This window comes from Bos taurus, chromosome 15, assembly GCF_002263795.3.
Source record: "Bos taurus isolate L1 Dominette 01449 registration number 42190680 breed Hereford chromosome 15, ARS-UCD2.0, whole genome shotgun sequence".
Classification (NCBI taxonomy): Eukaryota; Metazoa; Chordata; class Mammalia; order Artiodactyla; family Bovidae; genus Bos; species Bos taurus.
In genome coordinates, this window is record NC_037342.1 from 44,827,522 (window position 1) to 44,848,537 (window position 21,016).

General features: G+C 40.5%; 1 protein-coding gene across 2 annotated transcripts; it reads right to left on the bottom strand.

The window, feature by feature from the left end:
- Positions 11,938-19,744, bottom strand: OR5P1G (olfactory receptor family 5 subfamily P member 1G). Of its 2 annotated transcripts, XM_059874540.1 has the most exons (2): positions 18,836-19,744; positions 11,938-12,184 (listed from the first exon to the last, which is right to left on the bottom strand). In XM_059874540.1, exons 1-2 carry the CDS (start codon positions 19,742-19,744, stop codon positions 12,023-12,025), a joined length of 1,071 nt encoding a protein of 356 aa, XP_059730523.1. In that variant the 3' UTR covers positions 11,938-12,022. The 2 variants fall into 2 exon arrangements, with proteins under 2 accessions (XP_059730523.1, NP_001377697.1); NM_001390768.1 differs by lacking the exon at positions 11,938-12,184 and having other exon boundaries at positions 18,812-19,744.
- Between the last annotated feature and the right edge of the window lie 1,272 nt (positions 19,745-21,016).

Consider the following 21,016-nt stretch of genomic DNA (forward strand, 5'->3'; position numbering starts at 1 on the left):
AGCATCAGTTCAATTCAGTTCAATCGCTCAGTCGTGTCCGACTCTTTGCGACCCCATGAATCGCAGCACGCCAGGCCTCCCTGTTCATCACCACAGACTCATGTCCATCGAATCAGTGATGCCATCCAGCCATCTCATCCTCTGTTGTCCCCTTCTCCTCCTGCCCCCAATCCCTCCCAGCATCAGAGTCTTTTCCAATGAGTCAATTCTTCGCATGAGGTGGCCAAAGTACTGGAGTTTCAGCTTTAGCATCATTCCTTCCAAAGAAATCCCAGGGCTGATCTCCTTCAGAATGGACTGGTTGGATCTCCTTGCAGTCCAAGGGACTCTCAAAAGTCTTCTCCTACACCACAGTTCAAAAGCATCAATTCTTCAGCGCTCAGCCTTCTTCACAGTCCAACTCTCACATCCATACATGACCACAGGAAAAACCATAGCCTTGACTAGATGGACCTTTGTTGGGAAAGTAATGTCTCTGCTTTTGAATATGCTATCTAGGTTGGTCATAACTTTCCTTCCAAGGTGTAAGCATCTTTTAATTTCATGGCTGCAGTCACCATCTGCAGTGATTTTGGAGCGAGCCCCCAAAAATAAAGTCTGACACAGTTTCCACTGTTTCCCCATCTATTTCCCATAGATTCCTAGAAATATCACCAAAAAGACACAAAGTGTAGGATCCTCTGTTAACTCCCAAAGGATGAACTCTGTCACACTGGTGAGGTTTCTAAACTTCATGTCCTCTGAGAATTGTTTCTGTTGAGGGATATTTGAACATTCATTTTAAAAAAATATTTTCATTCTATACATTCTTGGTTTTCTTTGGTTATTCATTACACTTATTCATAATAATTTCCCCCTCTGCCTAGCTGTAAGTATGGTGCTGTACAGGATTCTTTTGTCCCTTTACACAAAAGAAGAATGATTCAACCTCAGTCTCTGGGAACTCAGTTATATTCTTTTATTTATCCAATGTTTATTCTAAAATCCCTTTCCAAGCTTTATTTGTAGAAAGATCTGTCTCCCAAGATCCAGGTCTATAGTTCCAGTTATCCGGGAAGTCTCCAGTTAGAAATCTCACAACTCAAACTCAGCCTCCTCCAGATCAAACTCATCCTTTCATTAAACCATCCTCCTATGTCCTGTGTTTATGGAATGATACCACAATCCCCCAAATCTCTCATGTCTGAAGCATGGAAATGATCCTAACCTTTTTCCTCTCATTGTACCACATCTAATAGAATCCTATTGATACTGTCTACAATTTACTCCTCCAATCTATTTATCCATTCCTGTATTTCCACTGCTAGTGTCCCTACTGTAGGTGAGGCCTTATTCATTTTTTTCTTTTATTTTATTCATCTGTTTGTCTCTGTCTTCATTCTTCTGCCATTATAATTCACAGTACATCTGCCAAAGTGATCTCTTGCTGAAGTAAAAAGGCAATGCCACAGTGGTCCTTTCAAGTCTTTCCTGATTTCTGTAGCCTCCGAGATGAAACGTAACCTCCTTAGCACAGCTCAGTATACACTTTCTGATGTATCCCCTGCATATGACTCTGCGTCTCAGTATGTTTCCATCCGACACTTCCACAAATCTAATCTTCCTGAAGTATTTAGAGTCTCTTTAGTCCATCTATCTTATTTGGCCTTTAATTCTTGTTCTACCACTTGGATGGTCCCCAACATCCCACTAATATTATACCAGGTGACTTCTACTCATTCTTCAAGTTCATTTCTCTACAACATCTACTCTGACATCTAAGGTGTAATCAGATAAATTTCCTTTGTGTTGACGTCATGCTTTGAAGATGTTTAGGTTGCCATTCTTTGTACTGGATTATGGAATTTTGTTTTGTTTTTTGCTTGCTTACATTTTATTCCTCCAAATTAATACATAGACTCCTCAAATGGTGTGCATTCCTATATCACAAATAACTAGTGTTTGGGAGTAATATGTGCTGGAGAAAACTTGTTATGTGAATTTCTGCATGATTAATATAATGCATATGCCAGGTGGAATATACATCCCAACTCCTTCATTTATGGAGCTTCATATTCTATTCTTAATTACTTTTTGAAATATATCTCCCTATATACCTCTTTGCTACTTTTGTGCTTTTAAGAGTCATGTTAACCCAACCAGTGTTTTTCTACTCAGTGTTATTATTTTTATTTTTCATAGAAAGACAATTTTCTGCTAACATTATTTCAGTTCTTAAGATTTGAAACATTTACCATAAATGATAAATATAAGTACCAAATATTTTCACAATTCTTAATTTATTAAAAATTCCTTACTTTAGAATATGAGCATTTAGTGTTTCCAGTGGTGAGACTTCGACAAAATCAGTTGTGAGGTATTATGAACCAACAGCTGAGAATGTACAGCTCATTACAGAATCGTTATATGTTTTTGATTGATCTTCCTTAAGTGCACTTAAATTACTCTCTAGTGGCAAGCAAGGTTACTGCCAGGAGTGTTAATTCTATCATGAAAACTATGTTTTTAGTTTTATGAAATGTTCTCTATGAGTTTAATTGCACAAACCATCTCCTTTCAGTATCAAAGCAATGATACTTGATTGCAGCCAGCACACCTCCACTGCCTTCCCTTTACCAAAATTAACATTCATAGACCCGTTGCCCATTCCACCGGTGGCACACTTTCCAGAACCCTCACAGTTCTGCTCTCAGCTTCTGAACATACTCTCAGTTGAGGACTGAGCCAAGCACCGAGCAGCATGTGTGCTCTTTGCCTTCTGACTCAAGCGGAGTTAAGTGGGGCCGATCCTGCATTCACTGCACACACAATGGGCTTCAGTCTGTGCTGACAGAAGTCACGGAGACTGGAGATGGAAAGTCCAGATCCTCCCAGTGGCCACTTGTTTTCACTTGCATATGACACTTAAATCTCTCTAACTCCCAGGTTTTTTTTTTAATTTATAAAATGGGAGAATTGTCCCCATATAACATCTTTGTTGTGAGATTAAAAAAAAATGACAGCTGCAAAGTATTTAAAGGTGTTTGGTCATACATCAGAGCTAAGTAACTATCTTTAATTAAGTAAAAAGGAAATTTGGATAGATTTTCAATTGTTTAAAATTTTTATGAGGAGTATAATGTAAGTTTTCTTTCAACACATCAGGAGATTTTCCACAAATCCAAAAGAAGTCAGGAAGTATAGGATCTGATGGCTTCTTAGTTCTGGACCATGTCATTCATAATCACATGAATAATATGACAATTGATTCTTGCCTTTCCCTTCCTCTTCACTGACTACCTAGGGAACTTTCTAGAACTCTGTGGCATCTCTGGGGATGCATCTTTGTGGCATTCATGCTTCAGGTTCTGATTTGGGAATTATGACTCTCCCCAATCCTTTCCTCAATGATTCGGTCACATTTGTTGATGATTAGGGGTCGTTGATGATTAGGCTTAGAGCCTCATGCAACCTGAATATCAGACAATTTCTTCCTGGTTTCCTTTGCACAGCTGCACAAGCTTAGCAGTAGTTTTGGCTGCCACAGACCATTTACACTGCTCTGGGGTCTCCTAGGAAGTCTGCTTTTGGGACACAGAATGACCATTCTGTAGTACATTTCTTTTTTTTTTTTTCCCCTTAATTTTTTTTTTTAATTAGAGGATAGTTGCTTTACAATGTTGTGGTTTCTTGCATACAACCTAATGAATAAGCCATACATATACATATGACCCCTCCTTCTTAACCTCCCTGCCACCACCTACCCCACCCCAACCCTCTAGGTAATCACACAGCACCAATGTGAGCTCCCTCTATTACCTAACAACTTCCCACTAGCCATCTATTTTACTTGCGGTAGTGTATATGTTTCAGTGCTACTCTCTCAATTCACCCCACCCTCTCCTTCCCTCCTCCATGTCCACAAGTCTGTTTTCCATGTCTGTGTCTCTAGTCCTTGCAGTGCAAATCTTGCTAATGCCACAGTTGCCACAGGAGTCATGAAACAAAGTTGTTGAGTTTCTTTTATTTTTAATTTTTCATTAAACAAACAAAAATTTAAATTATTTAAATAAAATCCATGATTACTACACTCACCTTTTAGAGCCAAAATTGCTGTTGCTGAATTCCAAATAGAATTTTATAAAGCAGATGTTTCCCACTTACTTTTACAAGCAGTTGTGCACTGACTACCTGACAATATTAACCGTGAAATGCTCTCTTCCATTTAGGAACATAGTTACATACATTCTGTGATATGAGCATTTTTGTTTGTTTGTTTGTTTTTTAATGTGTGTTGGAAGGAAAAGAAAGGTTCTAATAGAATCCCCTAGGGCTTTTGTTGCTTGCCCCTTTGAGATAAGTTCCTGGGACTGTTCTGCAGAAATGACTCATGGAGCCAGGTGTCTCATTAAGGTGGCATAAATGGAAGGTCCAGTTCCTAACAAAAGGTGTATTTCTGAGGATCCTGATGGAGGCTTTGTCCAGAAACTTGGAGAAAAAACTGTCAAAATAGAAATTTGGTGGGAGATGGGGATCAGAGTCAGTGCCACCAGGGCTCTAATTTCCTCTCTGTAGACAAAACAGTTTATTTATTTGAGGACATCAAGTAGTGGAGAAAGTCCTGAGTAAGCAGAAAGTAAGCAGAACAAAGCACAGTCCACTGTTACTCAAAGTGTATTAATAGTCCTTGAGTTGGTGCTGACTGGCAAATTCTTTATTGTCAGTCCAGGACCCAATAAGAACAGGAGTTGTAGGGAACTGTTTGTACTCTTTATAGCAATTTGGGAAAGTAATTTCAAGTGTGTTGACTCCAGTAATTTTAAAAAATGAGTTTATATTTTGTATTTTAGTTTTTATTATTTTTTGCAGTGGTCCTCCTTTTACTGTCTTCCTAAGAAGTATTGACATATGGATGCTTAGGAAAGAGTGATCCTTTATTTAAATAGTTTGAGAAACACTAGGCTTGCCTTTTGTATCTGGGTCCAAAGGGACTCTCAGGAGTCCTCTCCAACATCACAGTTCAAAAGCATCAGTTCTTCGGTCTCAGCTTTCTTTATGGTCCAACCCTCATATCTGTACGTGACTACTGGAAAAACCATAGCTTTGACTATACAGACATTTGTCAGAAAAGTAATGTCTGTGTTTTTTAATACACTGCTTAGGTTTGTCACAGGTTTTCTTCCAAGAAACAAGTGTCTTTTAATTTCATGGCTGCAGTCACTATCTGCAGTGATTTTGGAGCCCCCCAAAAATAAAGTCTGTCACTGTTTCCATTGTTTCCCCATCTATATGCCATGAAGCAATGGGTCCTCATGCCCTGATCTTTGTTTTTTGAATGTTGAGTTTTAAGCCAGCTTTTTCACTCTTCTCTTTCACTTTCATTAAGAGGCTCTTTAGTTCCTCTTCTCTTTCTGCCATAAGGTTGGTGTCATCTGTATATCTGAGGTTATTGGTATTTCTCCTGGCAATCTTGATTCCAGCTTGTGCTTCATTCAGCCTGGCATTTTGCATGATGTACTCTGCATATGAGCTAAATAAAAAAGGTGACAATATACAGTCTTGACACACTCCTTTCCCAATATGAACAGTCTGTTGTTCCATATTCGGTTCTAACTGTTGCTTCTTGACCTGTATACAGGTTTCTCAGGAGGTAAGTAAATGTAGTCTGGTATTCACATCTCTTTAAGAATATCCACAGTTTGTTGTTATCTCCACAATCAAAGGCTTTCATGTAGTCAATGAAGCAGAACTAGATATTTTTCTGGAATTCTCTTGCTTTTCCTAGGTCCATTGGATGTTGGCAATTTGATCTCTGGCTCCTCTGCCTTTTCTAAATCCAGCTTGAACATCTGGAAGTCTCAGTTCATGTACTGTTGAAGCATCACCTGGGGATATTTGAGCATTACCTTGCTAGCATGTGAGATGAGTACAATTGTGCAGTCATTTGAGCCTTCTTTGGCATTGCCTTTCTTAGGGATTGGAATGAAAACTGACCTTTTCCAGTCTCTAGCCACTGCTGAGTTTTCCAAATTTGCTGGTGTACTGAGTGCAGCACTTTCAAGGAATCATCTTTTAGGATTTGAAACAGCTAAACTGGAAATCTATCACCTCCACTAGCTTTGTTCATAGTGATGCTTCCTAAGGCCCACTTTACTTTGTATTCCAGGATGTCTGGCTCTAGGTGAGTGCTCACACCATCGTGATTATCTGGGTCATGAAGATCTTTTTTGTACAGTTCTTCTGTGTATTCTTGCCACCTCTTCTTAATATCTTCTGCTTCTGTTAGGTCCATACCATTTCTGTCCTTTATCGAGCCCATCTTTGCATGAAATGTTCCCTTGGTATCTCTAATTTTCTTGAAGAGATGTCTAGTCTTTCCCATTCTATTATTTTCCTCTATTTCTTTGCACTGATCACTGAGGAAGGCTTTCTTATCTCTCCTTGCTATTCTTTGGAAATCTGCATTCAAATGGGTATATCTTTCCTTTTCTCCTTTGCTTTTTGCTTCTCTTCTTTTCACAGCTATTTGTAAGGCCTCCTCAGACAGCCATTTTGCTTTTTTGCATTTCTTCTTCTTGGGGATGGTCTTGCTCCCTGTCTCCTGTACAATATCACAAAGCTCCATCCATAGTTCTTCAGGCACTCTGTCTATTAGATCTAGTCCCTTAAATCTATTTGTCACTTCTACTGTATAATCTTAAGGGATTTGATTTAGGTCATACCTGAATGGTCTAGTGCTTTTCCCTACTTTCTTCAATTTTAGTCTAATTGGCAATAAGGAGTTCATGATCTAAGCTGCAGTCAGCTCCCAGTCTTGTTTTTGTTGACTGTATAGAGCTTCTCCATCTTTAACTGCAAAGAATATAATCAATCTGATTTTGGTGTTGGCCATCTGGTGATGTCCATCCTCAGAATCTTCTCTTGTGTTGTTGGAAGAGGGTGTTTGCTATGACCAGTGCATTTTCTTGACAAAACTCTATTAGCCTTTGCCTTGCTTCATTCTGTACTCCAAAGCCAAATTTGCATGTTACTCCAGGTGTTTCTTGAGTTCCTACTTTTGTATTCCAGTCCCTTATAATGAAAAGGACATCTTTTTTAGATGTTAGTTGTAAGAGGTTTTGTAGATCTTCATAGAACCGTTCAACTTCAGCTTCTTCAGCATTACTGGTTGGGGCATAGACTTGGATTCCTGTGATATTGAATGGTTTGCCTTGGAAACGAACAGAGATCATTCTGTCATTTTTGAGATTGCATCCAAGTACTGCATTTCAGACTCTTTTGTTGACTATGATGGCGACTCCATTTCTTCTAAGGGATTCCTGCCCACAGTAGTAGATATAATGGTCATCTGAGTTAAAATCACTCATTCCAGTCCATTTTAGTTTGCTGATCCCTAGAATGTTGACTTTCACTCTTGCCATCTCCTGTTTGACCACTTCCAATTTGCCTTGATTCATGGACCTAAGATTCCAGGTTCCTATGCAATATTGCTCTTTACAGCATCAGACCTTGCTTCTATCACCAGTCCCATCCACAACTGGGTGTTGTTTTTGCTTTGGCTCTGTCCCTTCATTCTTTCTGGAGTTATTTCTCCACTGATCTCCACTAGCATATTAGGCATCTACCGACCTTTCGGTAGGTAAGAGTTCATCTTTCAGTGTCCTATTTTTTGCCTTTTCATACTGTTCATGGGGTTCTCAAGGCAAGAATACTGAAGTGGTTTGCCATTCCCTTCTCCAGTGGACCATGTTTTGTCAGAACTCTCCACCATGACCTGTCTGTCTTGGGTGGCCCTACACGACATGGCTTAGTTTCATTGAGTTACACAAGGCTGTGGTCCATATAATAACAATAAACTGTGGAAAATTCTGAAAGAGATGGAAATACCAGACCACCTGACCTGCCTCTTGAGAAACCTATATGCAGGTCAGGAAGCAACAGTTAGAACTGGACATGTGAAAGGTTGTTGTTGAATCACACAAAGACGCCGGGATTCTTGGCCCCTGGAGGAGGAGAATTCAATCTGGGGCCAGAGACAAGGCTTGATCGCTCAGAGCTTTTGTGTAATAAAGTTTTATTAAAGTATAAAGGAGATAGAGAAAGCTTCTGACATAGGCATCAGAAGGGGCAGAAAGAGTACCCCCCTGTTAGTCTTCAGCTGGATGTTATATAGTCACTAGTAGTCTGTTAATGAAAGAAAGCAATGTCTTAAAACTCAGAGTGGCACCAGGCTCCTCACCCATAAGATGCATTTTGGAATAATCTTGGCACCAAATGGTTTATCCTGGACCATAAAATGATTAACTTGAATCTTGAAGAAGGGCAGACCACCATACAAATAGTTTCATTTACATAGATTAGGGGAACAATATCTGAGTATAACATACTGGTTTGTCAAGTAGGTTCTGAGCCAAGAGGCGGAAAGCACTTGAGGACAGAGTCTGGGGTAAATGCATAGTACATTAGCATAGCTTAAGAGAAACATTTCCATAAGAAAAACGCATTGGTTATCTCTGCTGCTGCTACTGCTGCTTCAGTCCTGTCCTACTCTGTGCGACCCCAGAGACGGCAGCCCTCCAGGCTCCCCTGTCCCTGGGATTCTCCAGGCAAGAACACTGGAGTGGGTTGCCATTTCCTTCTGCATTGCATGAAAGGGAAAAGTGAAAGTGAAGTCGCTCAGTCATGTCCAACTCTTCGGGACCCCATGGACTGCAGCCTACCAGGCTCCTTCGTCCATGGGATTTTCCAGGCGAGAGTACTGGAGTGGGTTGCCATTGCCTAGGCTTGAGAATAGTTAACTTCAGGTGAAACCAGGTGTCATTATGGCAACACAGTATTTTAAGAGAAACCTCCTTTTAAATTTGTATAGAGAAGGAAAAAATATTGCTAGTTTGTTTCTTTCTGCCGCTTAAGAGAGATAAAAATGTCTGACACTTGCAGGCTATTTCCTCCGTTTGGAGACCCCTGGCCTTCCTGCCTGTTACCCTCTCACATGGAACAACAGACTGGTTCCAAATAGGAAAAGGAGTACGTCAAGGCTGTATATTGTCACCCTGCTTATTTAACTTATATGCAGAGTACATCATAAGAAACGCTGGGCTGGAAGAAGCACAAGCTGGAATCAAGATTGCCGGGAGAAATATCAGTAACCTCAAATATGCAGATGACACCACCCTTATGGCAGAAAGTGAAGAGGAACTCCAAAGCCTCTTGATGAAAGTGAAAGAGGAGAGTGAAAAAGTTGGCTTAAAGCTCAACATTCAGAAAACGAAGATCATGGAATCCGGTCCCATCACTTCACGGGAAATAGATGGGGAAACAGTGGGAACAGTGTCAGACTTTATTTTGGGGGGCTCCAAAATCACAGCAGATGGTGACTGCAGCCATGAAATTAAAAGACGCTTACTCCTTGGAAGGAAAGTTATGTCCAACCTAGATAGCATATTCAAAAGCAGAGACATTACTTTGCCAACTAGGTCCATCTAGTCAAGGCTATGGTTTTTCCAGTGGTCATGTATGGATGTGAGGATTGGACTGTGAAGAAAGCTAAGCGCCGAAGAATTGATGCTTTTGAACTGTGGTGTTGGAGAAGACTCTTGAGAGTCCCTTGGACTGCAAGGAGATCCAACCAGTCCATTCTAAAGGAGATCAGCCCTGGGATTTCTTTGGAAGGAATGATGGTAAAGCCGAAACTCCAGTACTTTGGCCACCTCATGCGAAGAGTTGACTTATTGGAAAAGACTCTGATGCTGGGAGGGATTGGGGGCAGGAGGAGAAGGGGACGACAGAGGATGAGATGGCTGGATGGCATCACCGACTTGATGGACGTGAGTTTGAGTGAACTCTGGAGTTCGTGATGGACAGGGAGGCCTGGCGTGCTGCAATTCATGGGGTCACAAAGAGTCGGACACGACTCAGCGACTGAACTGAACTGAACTGTGGTTCATATGATCAGATTGGCTAGTTTTCTGTGGTGGTTGTTTCAGTCTGTCTGCACTCTGATGCCCTCTCTCAGCACCTACTGTCTTACTGGGGTTTCTGTTACCTTGGACGTGGGATATCTCTTCAGGGCTGCTCCAGCAAAGCACAGCTGTTGCTCTTTGCCTTGGGCGTGGGGTATCTCCTCTCGGCTGCTTACCACTCCAGCGCCACTACATTGTTGCAAATGGCAGAATTCCATTCCTTTTTGGGGGGCTGGGTAATATTCCACTGTAGGTATCATGTGTGTATGTGTGCGTGTGTGTGTGTGTGTGTGTATCCTTGTTAAAAGTTTCACTTTGTTCATCTATTCTTTTCCCTGGTTCAGTTACCAGTCTTATTACTAACGGTTTGAACTCTTATTCTGGTAAATTATTTATCTCTGTTTCATTAGTTTTTTTTCTTTGTTTGTTTTTTGTTTGGTACAGATTCCTCTGTCTTCTCATTTTGCCTAACTTTCTCTGTCTCTGTGAAATTAGGTGCAACAATTCCCTATTCCTGGTCTTGAATTGATGTTCTCTTGTGAGAGTGCCCTTAGGCAGTCCAGGTGTACCCAGTGATTTGGTGGAATAGCTCAATCAGACATCAGCACTTGTCACATCTTCCCCCAGAATTTGGTGGATACCACCACGGTGGGATGTAGGGCTGGAGATGGCAGGGCTAGAATCTAGAGCCAGACATAAGGAGGGTTGTCTCCTATACTCAGTGGCTGTCACTGCCCTACTGGGGGCAGTGTCAGCTCCCAAGTTGGTTGTGGCTGCTGTAGGTCAGATGCTGTGCTGGTTTTCAAACAGCTAAGGAGACTTGCCTTTCCAGTGTTAGAACCCAGGCCTGGGGTGCCCAATATGTGGTTCAAACAGCTCTCTCCCAAGGGAGAATGTCCAAGCCCATGCAGTCCTCTCCTCTTCTGTGTTCACTGCTAGGTGCACAGGTCCAGCCCTAATCACTTCCTTTCCTGCCCTACCTGACTTTATGTGGATCTTTCTTTATAACTGTCGACTAAAAAAAGGTGAACAACTTGAGTCTTGCGGGTTAAGTTTCATTTGAGGCAAAATGAAGACTGCAGCCTGGGAGGCAGCACCTCAGATAGCTCTGAGAAACTGCTCCAAAGGTGCAGTGGGAGGAAAGTCAATATATAAGGTTTTGGTGAAAACAGAGTTCAGTACCATTTGTAGCTTAGTCAGTAAAGAATCTGCCAGCAATGCAGGAGACCCGGGTTCAATCCCCAGATCAGGAAGATCCCCTGGAGAAGGAAATGGCAATCCACTCCAGTATTCTTGCCTGGAGAATCCCGTGGACAAAGGAGCCTGGCAGGTTACAGTCCATGGGGTCGCAAGAGTTGAGCATGACTTAGCAACTAAACACCAAGCACTCATTTTACAAACAGTTTTCTGATAGTCATGAGGATCTGTTGTCACCATGAAGGGATTTAGTGCTTTTCTAGATGTGAGGAGATACAAATATTGAGATCATAAAATCTGTTCCTAAAGACATCTATTAAATTAAAAGACGCTTACTCCTTGGAAGGAAAGTTATGTCCAACCTAGATAGCATATTCAAAAGCAGATACATTACTTTGCCAACAAAGGTCCGTCTAGTCAAGGCTATGGTTTTTCCAGTGGTCATGTATGGATGTGAGAGTCGGACTGTGAAGAAGGCTGAGCGCCAAATAATTGATGCTTTTGAACTGTGGTATTGGAGAAGACTCTTGAGAGTCCCTTGGACTGCAAGGAGATCCAACCAGTCCATTCTGAAGGAGATCAGCCCTGGGATTTCTTTGGAAGGAATGATGCTAAAGCTGAAACTCCAATACTTTGGCCACCTCATGCGAAGAGTTGACTCATTGGAAAAGACTTTGATGCTGGGAGGGATTGGGGGCAGGAGGAGAAGGGGATGACAGAGGATGAGATGGCTGGATGGTATCACTGACTTGATGGACGTGAGTCTGAGTGAACTCCAGGAGTTGGTGATGGACAGGGAGGCCTGGCGTGCTGCGATTCATGGGGTTGCAAAGAGTCAGACAGGACTGAGTGACTGAACTGAACTGAACTGAAAAGACATCTAACTATCTAAAGACCTGCCCCACCAGTTTCCCTGGAGCACAGCATGCCTCACTCCACCCTGAACTCCCTAAGAGCTTGTTGAAGGTCAACAGCTGCAGCAGCACAGGGTTCAATCTCTGCAGAGGCAGATGGCAAATGTCCTTGTTGTTCAGTTGTTGGCGATGCTCTTGGCAAGTGTAAGTTTGTAGTTGACAGAGCCTTGGCTGTACAAGAGTCTTTCTACTGGTCTCCAGTTTGTTTACAAGGAGTATTGCTCTACATGTGGAGGTATTTTTATGTATTTAGAGGAAAGGTGTGCTCAGACTGCTTCTACTCCTCCATCTTGATCTACACTTGTTTGGTCCCTAATTTATATTAATATCTCTAACCCTGATTTCTTCTGTGAGCTAACAGATATGTGTATTTGGCAATAATAGGCATCTTAAATGTAATGAGCCCCAAATGGAAATACTCTTTTTTTCACACCACTCACAAAAATTTAACTTCCCATCTTGTGGCAGATTAAATGAAAACTTAATACAATTTCTCTCAACTTGAGTAGAGATTCAGGCTACTTAATTTCCCTTGATCTGGACTGACTTTCATGGTATGCCATACATGTAGAATATAGAGGAAATAATAATCTGAAAATGTTGAAACTCAGTGATAAGAAGCTTTGAAGCCTTTGCTTGGGTTTCCTGGAAGATTTCCTCATGGAGCTTTGAGGTGCCATATAAGAAATTTGACTGTTGCCATGAAAATCACGTGAGAGAAACAGAAAGAGGGGACTAGGTAAACCAAATTCTCCCCCATTTGCACCAGGCATATGAATGAAAGCACATTATTTTCCCAACTAGGCCAGCTGTCATCTCAACTGACAAGCAATCTCAGTAAAGCTGGGAGGCACAGGAGACTCACCACCGGAATCTCACAGCCAAGTCGAATCATGACATCCTAATATATTGTTAAACAGGTGTTACTTTAAACACTAAGGCTTACACTAGTTTCTTATGTAGTGTTAAACAACATTAAGGCTTGAAAGAGGTTTTGTTTTCACAGAACCTGAGGTCATATGGCATTGGCTTTGAGACTGCATAGTGGGGTGAAGTAGAAGGACCATGGTGAGACTTTTAGCAATATCTGGAATGTTCTTATAAGGTGGGGAGGGCCTGTAGGATAGTAAGAAAAATATTTTTAAAAGCGGAAGAAAAGACATTTGCCAGGCAGTGGTGAAATGTTTGTCAATATTGTCACCTGGGATAAAACAGAAAATATAAAGGATACCTAATATACTCCTGGGTTTTGCTGGGAAGATTTCCAGGAAGAATGTTAAAATTTCTATCTAGTATCTGATAGATAGCTGCCTAAGCTAATGTATGTGAAGAAATATGTGAACTATGGAAAGGATTTATTTGATTGATTCTCAAGAAAAAAATTCAGAAAAATAATAAGGATGCCATACCTTCCTAGGTTTGAAAATAAGGCTACTTTTCACCCAAATACCTTCCAGAGAAAAGTTTCTCAAGATAAGAAATGGCTTCAAATGAAAGGTCAAATCCAGATTGGAGTGGTAATTTTCTGTGTTAAAATCTCCGAAAGATTTATGACAACACTGCCCCTTTCAGCTATACAGAATTCATTCTAAGAATCTTGATAGCATGGGTCATAGACCCTCTCTTTCTAAAATATAAGACTTTTAAAATCTTAAGGGAACTTTCTCATAGCTGCCTCACAAAGCTCCAGAGGGAGACTTATCTTGAAGAGAATCAAGCAGTAGATTTGTTTGACTGAATGAATTATAATTTGATACACTGAAAGCCATATAAATTTTTTTAAAAACAATTTTCTTGAGATGTAACTCAATACCAACAATTAACCCATTTAAAGTAAACAGCAGTTTTCAGAGTATTCACAGATATATGCAACCATCACCATGATCAGTTTTGGAGCAGTTTCATCACCTGATAAAGAAATCCTACATCCTTTAGAATTGACCCACATAACCCTTTTCTTGAATCTGAACTGGCTTCAGTGAATTTTTTTTTTTTTACACATAGATGACTGTAAATGATGCCCTGAGTCTCCTAGGGCTGGTTCATAGGAAACACAGCAGCTTTTTACTGTCTTGGGACATTTGCTAGAGTCCTAAGCCACCATGTGAAAAATTCAGCTACTCTGATGGTAAGACCATATGGAGAGACTCTTTAAGTAAGACTCATGGAGAAGGAGAGACTTTTTAGCCATTCCTCTAAGGTTCCAACAGAGAAGGCAATGGCACCCCACTCCAGTACTCTTGCTGGAAAATCCCATGGACGGAGGAGCCTGGTAGGCTGCAGTCCATGGGGTCACTGAGGGTCGGACACGACTGAGCGACTTCACTTTCACTTTTCACTTTCATGCATTGGAGAAGGAAATGGCAACCCACTCCAGTGTTCTTGCCTGGATAATCCCAGGGACGGGGGAGCCTGGTGGGCTTCCATCTGTGGGGTCACACAAGGTCGGACATGACTGAAGTGACTTAGCAGCAGCAGCTAAGGTTCCAAGCATCTGAGTGAAGCCACTTTGGATTCTTGAGACGTGCCCAGATGCCACCTGAGTATCACTCAGTGACTCTCATTAACACATGTGGGGCAGGTGAAATGCTGAGCCAAACCCAATGAGAATTCCTGACTCACAATAATGTAATATAATAAAATGGCTTTGAGTGACTTGTCAGGCAGCCATGGATAATCAGCATATCACATTACTTCAGCTAATAACTGACACACCATTCACATTCACCAAATAATCTGAGCCCCCAAATTACAGAGGTTTCTTTAGAAGACTATTAGAACATTAGAACTGTCAAAGAGCCATTTAATGGCTTCCCATTCCTTGTAGAGTGAAATTCAAACACTTCTCCATGGCCAGTGAAGCACCCTGTGATTGAACCCTTTCTGTGTAGCTCTCCTCCTTGTTTACCATGAGAGTCTCAGAATCTTTGCACAAGCTGTTTTCTGTCTAGCAGCTTTGGTCTTTATTATCTTTCAACATTCTACTCAACTATCACTTGCTCCAGTGGCCTTCCCTGTCATACTATCACTAGGAGTCACCACCCATACCAGCAGAGTTACCTTTTATAAGTCCTATCAACTCAACTGATTTGTATCATCCTGCCACTCATATGTTCTGCATTTATAATATTTATTCCCTAGTGTCTCCCCGACTAAAATCTAAGCTACATGAGAATTCTGTTCTATTACACCTTATATCTCTATCAATTTATTAAGACATCTGCAGTGTTTAGTTTCTAGAATATAATCAAGGCTCAACAAATATTTTTGAAATGAATGAATAACTATCCCATATTTACATGTAAAATAACCAAAAGGCCTTGACTAAATGTTCCTCTTGTATTTGGAGGTCACAGTGGGAGGGAATTGTCAATGTTTGAGGCTGCCTCCTCTTTTCCCAAGAATTACTCATAAATATGTCCAGAGATGGGCTTCCTAGGTGGCGCACGTGGTAAAGAATCTGCCTGCCAATGAGGGAGAGGTAAGAGGTGTGAGTTGGATCCCTAGGTTGTGAAGATCCCCTGGAGAAAGAAATGGCAACCCACTCCAGTATTCTTGACTGGGAAACCCCATGCAGAGGGAAGCCTGGGGCTATAGTCCATGGGGTCACAAAGTGTCAGACATGGCGGAAGTGACTTAGCACACACATGCGAAGAGATAAATATATAAATCTTAACAGATCTAAAAATTATTGTTTGTCACATAATTCCCAACTAGCAATGCTCATATGATACCTGAGGTAAAATACAGACACTCTGACCACTGAGATATGGGTACAAAATGTCCAGAGGGAAGCTAATCATGTATGCAGGGCTTCAAAGTTCACATAATTAAAGCTCTGGTCATACTAGTCAGTATGTACTTAGGATTTTTACAGGACAATTACAACTGCAATTTATTAAAAATCCAATATTCTACTAATAGAAGAGATTCAAAAGAGACTCAAAGCAAGTGATAATTCTGACTCCTAGCTCAATTAAACCTGATTCCTGGAAGAGTGAAGCCATATGTTGCTGAGACCAAAGATTAAATGGAAGCCTGTAAACCTGAATAGCCTCACCCTGGGGGACCTTTTCGTATGTTATGATAATGAGCTGAATAATTATTAATGACCAAATGAAATTCTAACAGTGTGCCAGTATCTTCATTCTTTATGGTCATTTGTTATGAGTGGTCCATAGCCACATACCAGGTAGTTGACTGTGACATAATAGAAATAAATCTTTGGTCTCTACCCCCAGTTCCTTACATAGGGCTCTAAAACTCTTGCAGTTTCTTGAATGAAAAGGGTGCTAGAAGCATCTTTTGTTCAAATATTTGTTCTTTAAACCCGGTTCCTGACACAGGGCTCCTGAATCCCTTGGAAACTCCTAGGTGATAGGAGTATTTTTGTTGGAATGAGAAGATTCTCGGTGGGATTTTGGTTTAGCTTCTGGATGAGAGGGTTCAGGATGGGGAACACATGTACACCCATGGCAAAAACCACTACAATATTGCAAAGTAATTAGCCTCCAATTTAAATAAATTAAAAAAAAAAAAGGACTAGTCACCAAAAAGATCAAACCATGATTACAGACTTGGGACTTTACATTCACACATGTTTCTGCAGTGAGGTTGGAGAGGCTGGAGACTTTTTACATAGCCTCCATAAAACTCCTAAACTATGGGGTGGAAAGCTTACAAACTGACAACAGATTCACGTGCTAGAAGGGTTATACACTCCAGATTATACACTTCAGTTTCCTGGTGATAGAAACTCCTGCCCTGGAGACCCTTCCAGACCTGGTGCGGTGTGTCTCTCCATCTGGCTGTTAATTTGTTCTTTATAATATCTTTTATGTTAAACTGGTAAATGTAAGCAGATGCTTCAGAGAATTTTGTTGAGTCATTCTAGCAAACTCTCAAACCTGGAAGAGGCCTGTGGAAATCCTTAACTTGTAGCCAAGTTGGATGGAAATGTGGATACCTTGGGGACCCATTACTTGCGACTGGTGTTAGAACGGAGGGCAGAGTTGTGGAACTGAGTCTTAAACCTGTGAAATCTGACTGTACCTCCAGGGAGTTAGTGTCAGAATTGATTGAAAGAATAGAATATCAATTTGACGTCTGGATATTTAGAACATACTGGTATTCCAGTTGGTTGATATGGGGGAAAAAATACCACAAATTTGGTGTCAGATGTGTTGTGGTTAGAGAATGTTTTTCTTTATCCATTATTGGATCATTTCACGTTTTAATTTATTCTTGTTTCATTTAATCATTGTGTTCCCACCTAAAATTTGCCAGAATATGACAGATAATCTACATTTTAACTTAGCAATGTATTATAAATAATATCCCATTTTTTTCTTACTATGTCTCCCAATCCTCACTTGTTTCACCCCATTACACTGAGTCAAGGACTTTTATAATCTAAGTCTTGCTTTCAGATGCTCTAAAAAGTTGTCTCCATATTTACATTGAATTGGGAGTTCCTGAATTCCAGAAAAAAATGAGGGTAGATTATTATGTAAGAAATACATTTACTACACTCTTTGGCAGCACTTCTTAAGTAAGGTTTTTATAAATCTGGATTATGGAACTCTGAATGTTATCACATTAGTTGGAATGTTAATTCAGATATGCTTTTTAGTTTCTACAGCTAAGGGAAACTACATTATGCCAAGTGGGAATATTTGTTTGTAGTATGTGCTTAAATATAGTTAGACTTTCAGTCAAATCATGTAATTGTCATGTCTAGACCTCATTTTTTATAGATGTAAACCAATCCAGTTTTCCCATTCTCATACTTGTTTTTGGAGTCCTCACAACCTAGACTTACTGACAGCAGAGTTTTTTCAGAAGGCTGATGAAAAGAAACAGCTTAGGATTTCTTATCTTGCTCAAATCCTCTAGATCAGTAACAGTGCTGAAGTCCTTGAACTGATAATGTTTTACAGAGTAGATCAAGTGCATGGAATGAGAGGACTTGATTCCAAGTGAATCAGAGACTCGGGTCCATATCTCTCAACAAACTGTTGAATCCCTCTGAGACTTGGTAGTCTCATCTGTAAATTAGGGTAATTTTTAAATAAGCAGCATCATGATATTGCTGTGAAAATTAAATGATGAAGCATGGTGGTTTAAACTCCGACTTTCTAGATTCAAAGACTGAAAAACTTCCTAGCTGTATCATTCTGGGCAATCTATTTAATATCTCTGTATCAGATAATTTATTTATAAAATAGAAATAAGAACTACTAATGTAGGATTTTTACAAGAAATAACCCAGCTAATATACCAATGTACTTAGAATAGGGCTGGGCATATTATAAGTAGAAATTATTAAAGAAAAAGTTTTAGGCATCTGCAAGTGTTAACATGTAATAGTGAAAGTAATTACTGTCATTTTTACTGATTTCAAGATGTCTCCCAACTGGTTTATAAGTGTATATAAGTGAGAATTAAAAGTATTATGATTAAATTTAATCAATCAGTTAAGCAGTATTTGGTGGGTGGGCTTCTCTGGTGGCTCAGATGGTAAAGAAACTGCCTGCAATGCAAGAGACTCTGATTCAATCCCTGGGTCAGGAAGATGCCCTGGAGGATGAAATGGCTAGCCACTCCAGCATTCTTGCTTGGAGAATTTCATGAACAGAGGAACTTGGCAGGCTATAGTTAATGGGGTTGCACAGAGTCGAATACAACAGAGCGAATAACACACAGACACACACAAATGTAATGCTGATGAACGAGCATCTGAAATGTTGGGAATGGATCCTATGAATATATTCTTAGAATTACCTTTCTCAGGGCCTCCTTTACGTCTCTGTTCCTCAGACTGTAGATGAGGGGGTTCAACATGGGGATCAACACTGTGTAGAACACAGACAGCACTTTGTTCTGGTCAATTGAGTAGCTGGATTTAGGCATCACATAAATGAAGGTAATGGTTCCATAGTAGAGAGTGACTGCAGTGAGGTGAGAGGTGCAGGTGGAGAAGGCCTTGTGTCTCCCTTCAGTGGAGTGCATCTTCAGGATGGTGTTGAGGATGCAGATGTAAGAGAGAGCTATGACGGACACTGTGACCACAATGATGGAGCCAGAAGAGATGGAAGGGATAATTTCAGTAGTGGAGACATCTGAGCAGGAAAGTTTCAACAGAGGGGAGAAGTCACAGAAAAAGTCATTTATATGATTTGGTCCACAGAAAGATAGAGTCAATAAACAACTAGTAAATGTCCAAGCATTGACACATCCACCCACATAGGAAGCCCCTACCAAGAGGACACAGACTCTGGGGGACATACGGGTGGAATAGAGCAGGGGCAAGCAGATGGCCACATAGCGGTCATAGGCCATGGCAGCCAGCAGGAAGCACTCAGCTGTCCCAAATGTGATCACAGAACAAAGCTGGGCTTCACAGCCAGCAACTGGGAGGGCCAATCTACGTTTCAGGAATCCTATAATCATCATAGGTGTGATGGATGTGGAAAACAGGGTGTCTACAAAAGCCAAGTGACTCAGGAAGAGGTACATGGGAGTCTGAAGCTGGGAACAGCTTCTTATCAGAATAATTATGCTGATATTGCCTACTAAGGTGACAACATAGATACCTAGAAATACTACAAAGAAGATGACACAAAGTGTAGGATCCTCTGTTAACCCCAAAAGGATGAACTCTGTCACACTGGTGTGGTTTCCAGCCTCCATCTCCTCTGGGAATTGTTCCTGTTGAGGGTAATTTGAAAATTCATTAAAAATGTTTTTATTCTATACATTCTTATTTTTTCTTGGTTATTCATTACACTTATTCACAATGATTTCTCCCTCTGCCTAGCTGTAAATATGGTGCTGAACAGGATTTTTTTTTTTGGGGGGGGGGCTCTTTTTTTCACAAAAGAAGAATGATTCAATCTCACTTTCTGGGACCTCATTATATTCTTTTATTTGTCTGATGTTTATAATATCTTTCCAACCTTATTTCTAGAAATATCTGTCTCACAAAATCCAGTTATATAAGTTCAGTTATCTTGGAAGTCTCCAGCTAGAAATCCCACATATACCTTAAACTCAGCCTTCTCCAGACCAAACTCACCCTTTCGTTAGACCACTCCTATGTCCTGCGTTTGTGGGATGATACTACAATCCACCCAATCTCTCATGTCTGAAACACGGAAGTGACCCTAGCTTCTTCTTCTCACTGTACCACATCTAATAAAATCCTATTGATATTATCTACAATTTAGCTCTCCATTTTATTTATCCATTCCCATATTTGCACTGCTAGTATCCCTAATCATTTTAGGCCCTGTTTATTTGTTCTTTTATTATATTTATCTGTTTGCCTCCCTGTCTTCATTCTTGTGCCTTTATAATTCACAGTACATCTGCCAAAGTGATCTCTTACTGAAGTAAAAGGTAATGCGAAAGTGATTCTTCAAGTCTTTCATACTTTCTTTGGCCTCCAAGATGAAACCTACCCTCCTTAGCACAGCACAGTGTATGCTTTCTGATGTATCCCCTGCATATGACTCTTTGCTTGTCTCTCAGGACGTTTCCATCCAACACTTGCACTGATTCAACCTTCCTGAACACTTTAGAGTCCCCTTAGTGCACTCTACCCTTTCTGACCTTTAATCCTTATACTCTCACTTGGATGGTCCCCAACTTCCCACCATCATTATCCTGGGTGACTTCCACTCATCCTGCAAGTTCATTTCTCTACAAAATCTGCTCTGACATCTAAGGTTTACACCTCAGAAAAATTTCCTTTGGGTAGACATCATGCTTTGAAGATGTCTAGATTGCCATTCTTTGTACTGGGTTATGGGATTTTGTTTTGTTTGGTTTTTGCTTGTTTATATTTTATTCTTCTCAATTAATACATAGTCATCTCAAAATGGTGTGTATCCCTGCATCACAAATAACTAATGTGTGGGAGTAAAATGTGCTGAAGAGAACATGTTAAGTGAATTTAGGCAT

What these genes read in the sequence shown, in the direction of transcription:
- OR5P1G (XM_059874540.1), bottom strand. Translation starts at nt 19,744, where the DNA reads ATGGAGGCTGGAAACCACACCAGTGTGACAGAGTTCATCCTTTTGGGG. An exon ending in TAAAGGAGGCCCTGAGAAAG is followed by an intron (nt 12,185 to 18,835) that starts GTAATTCTAAGA and finishes ACTTGCCAAGAG; the next exon opens with CATCGCCAACAACTGAACAA.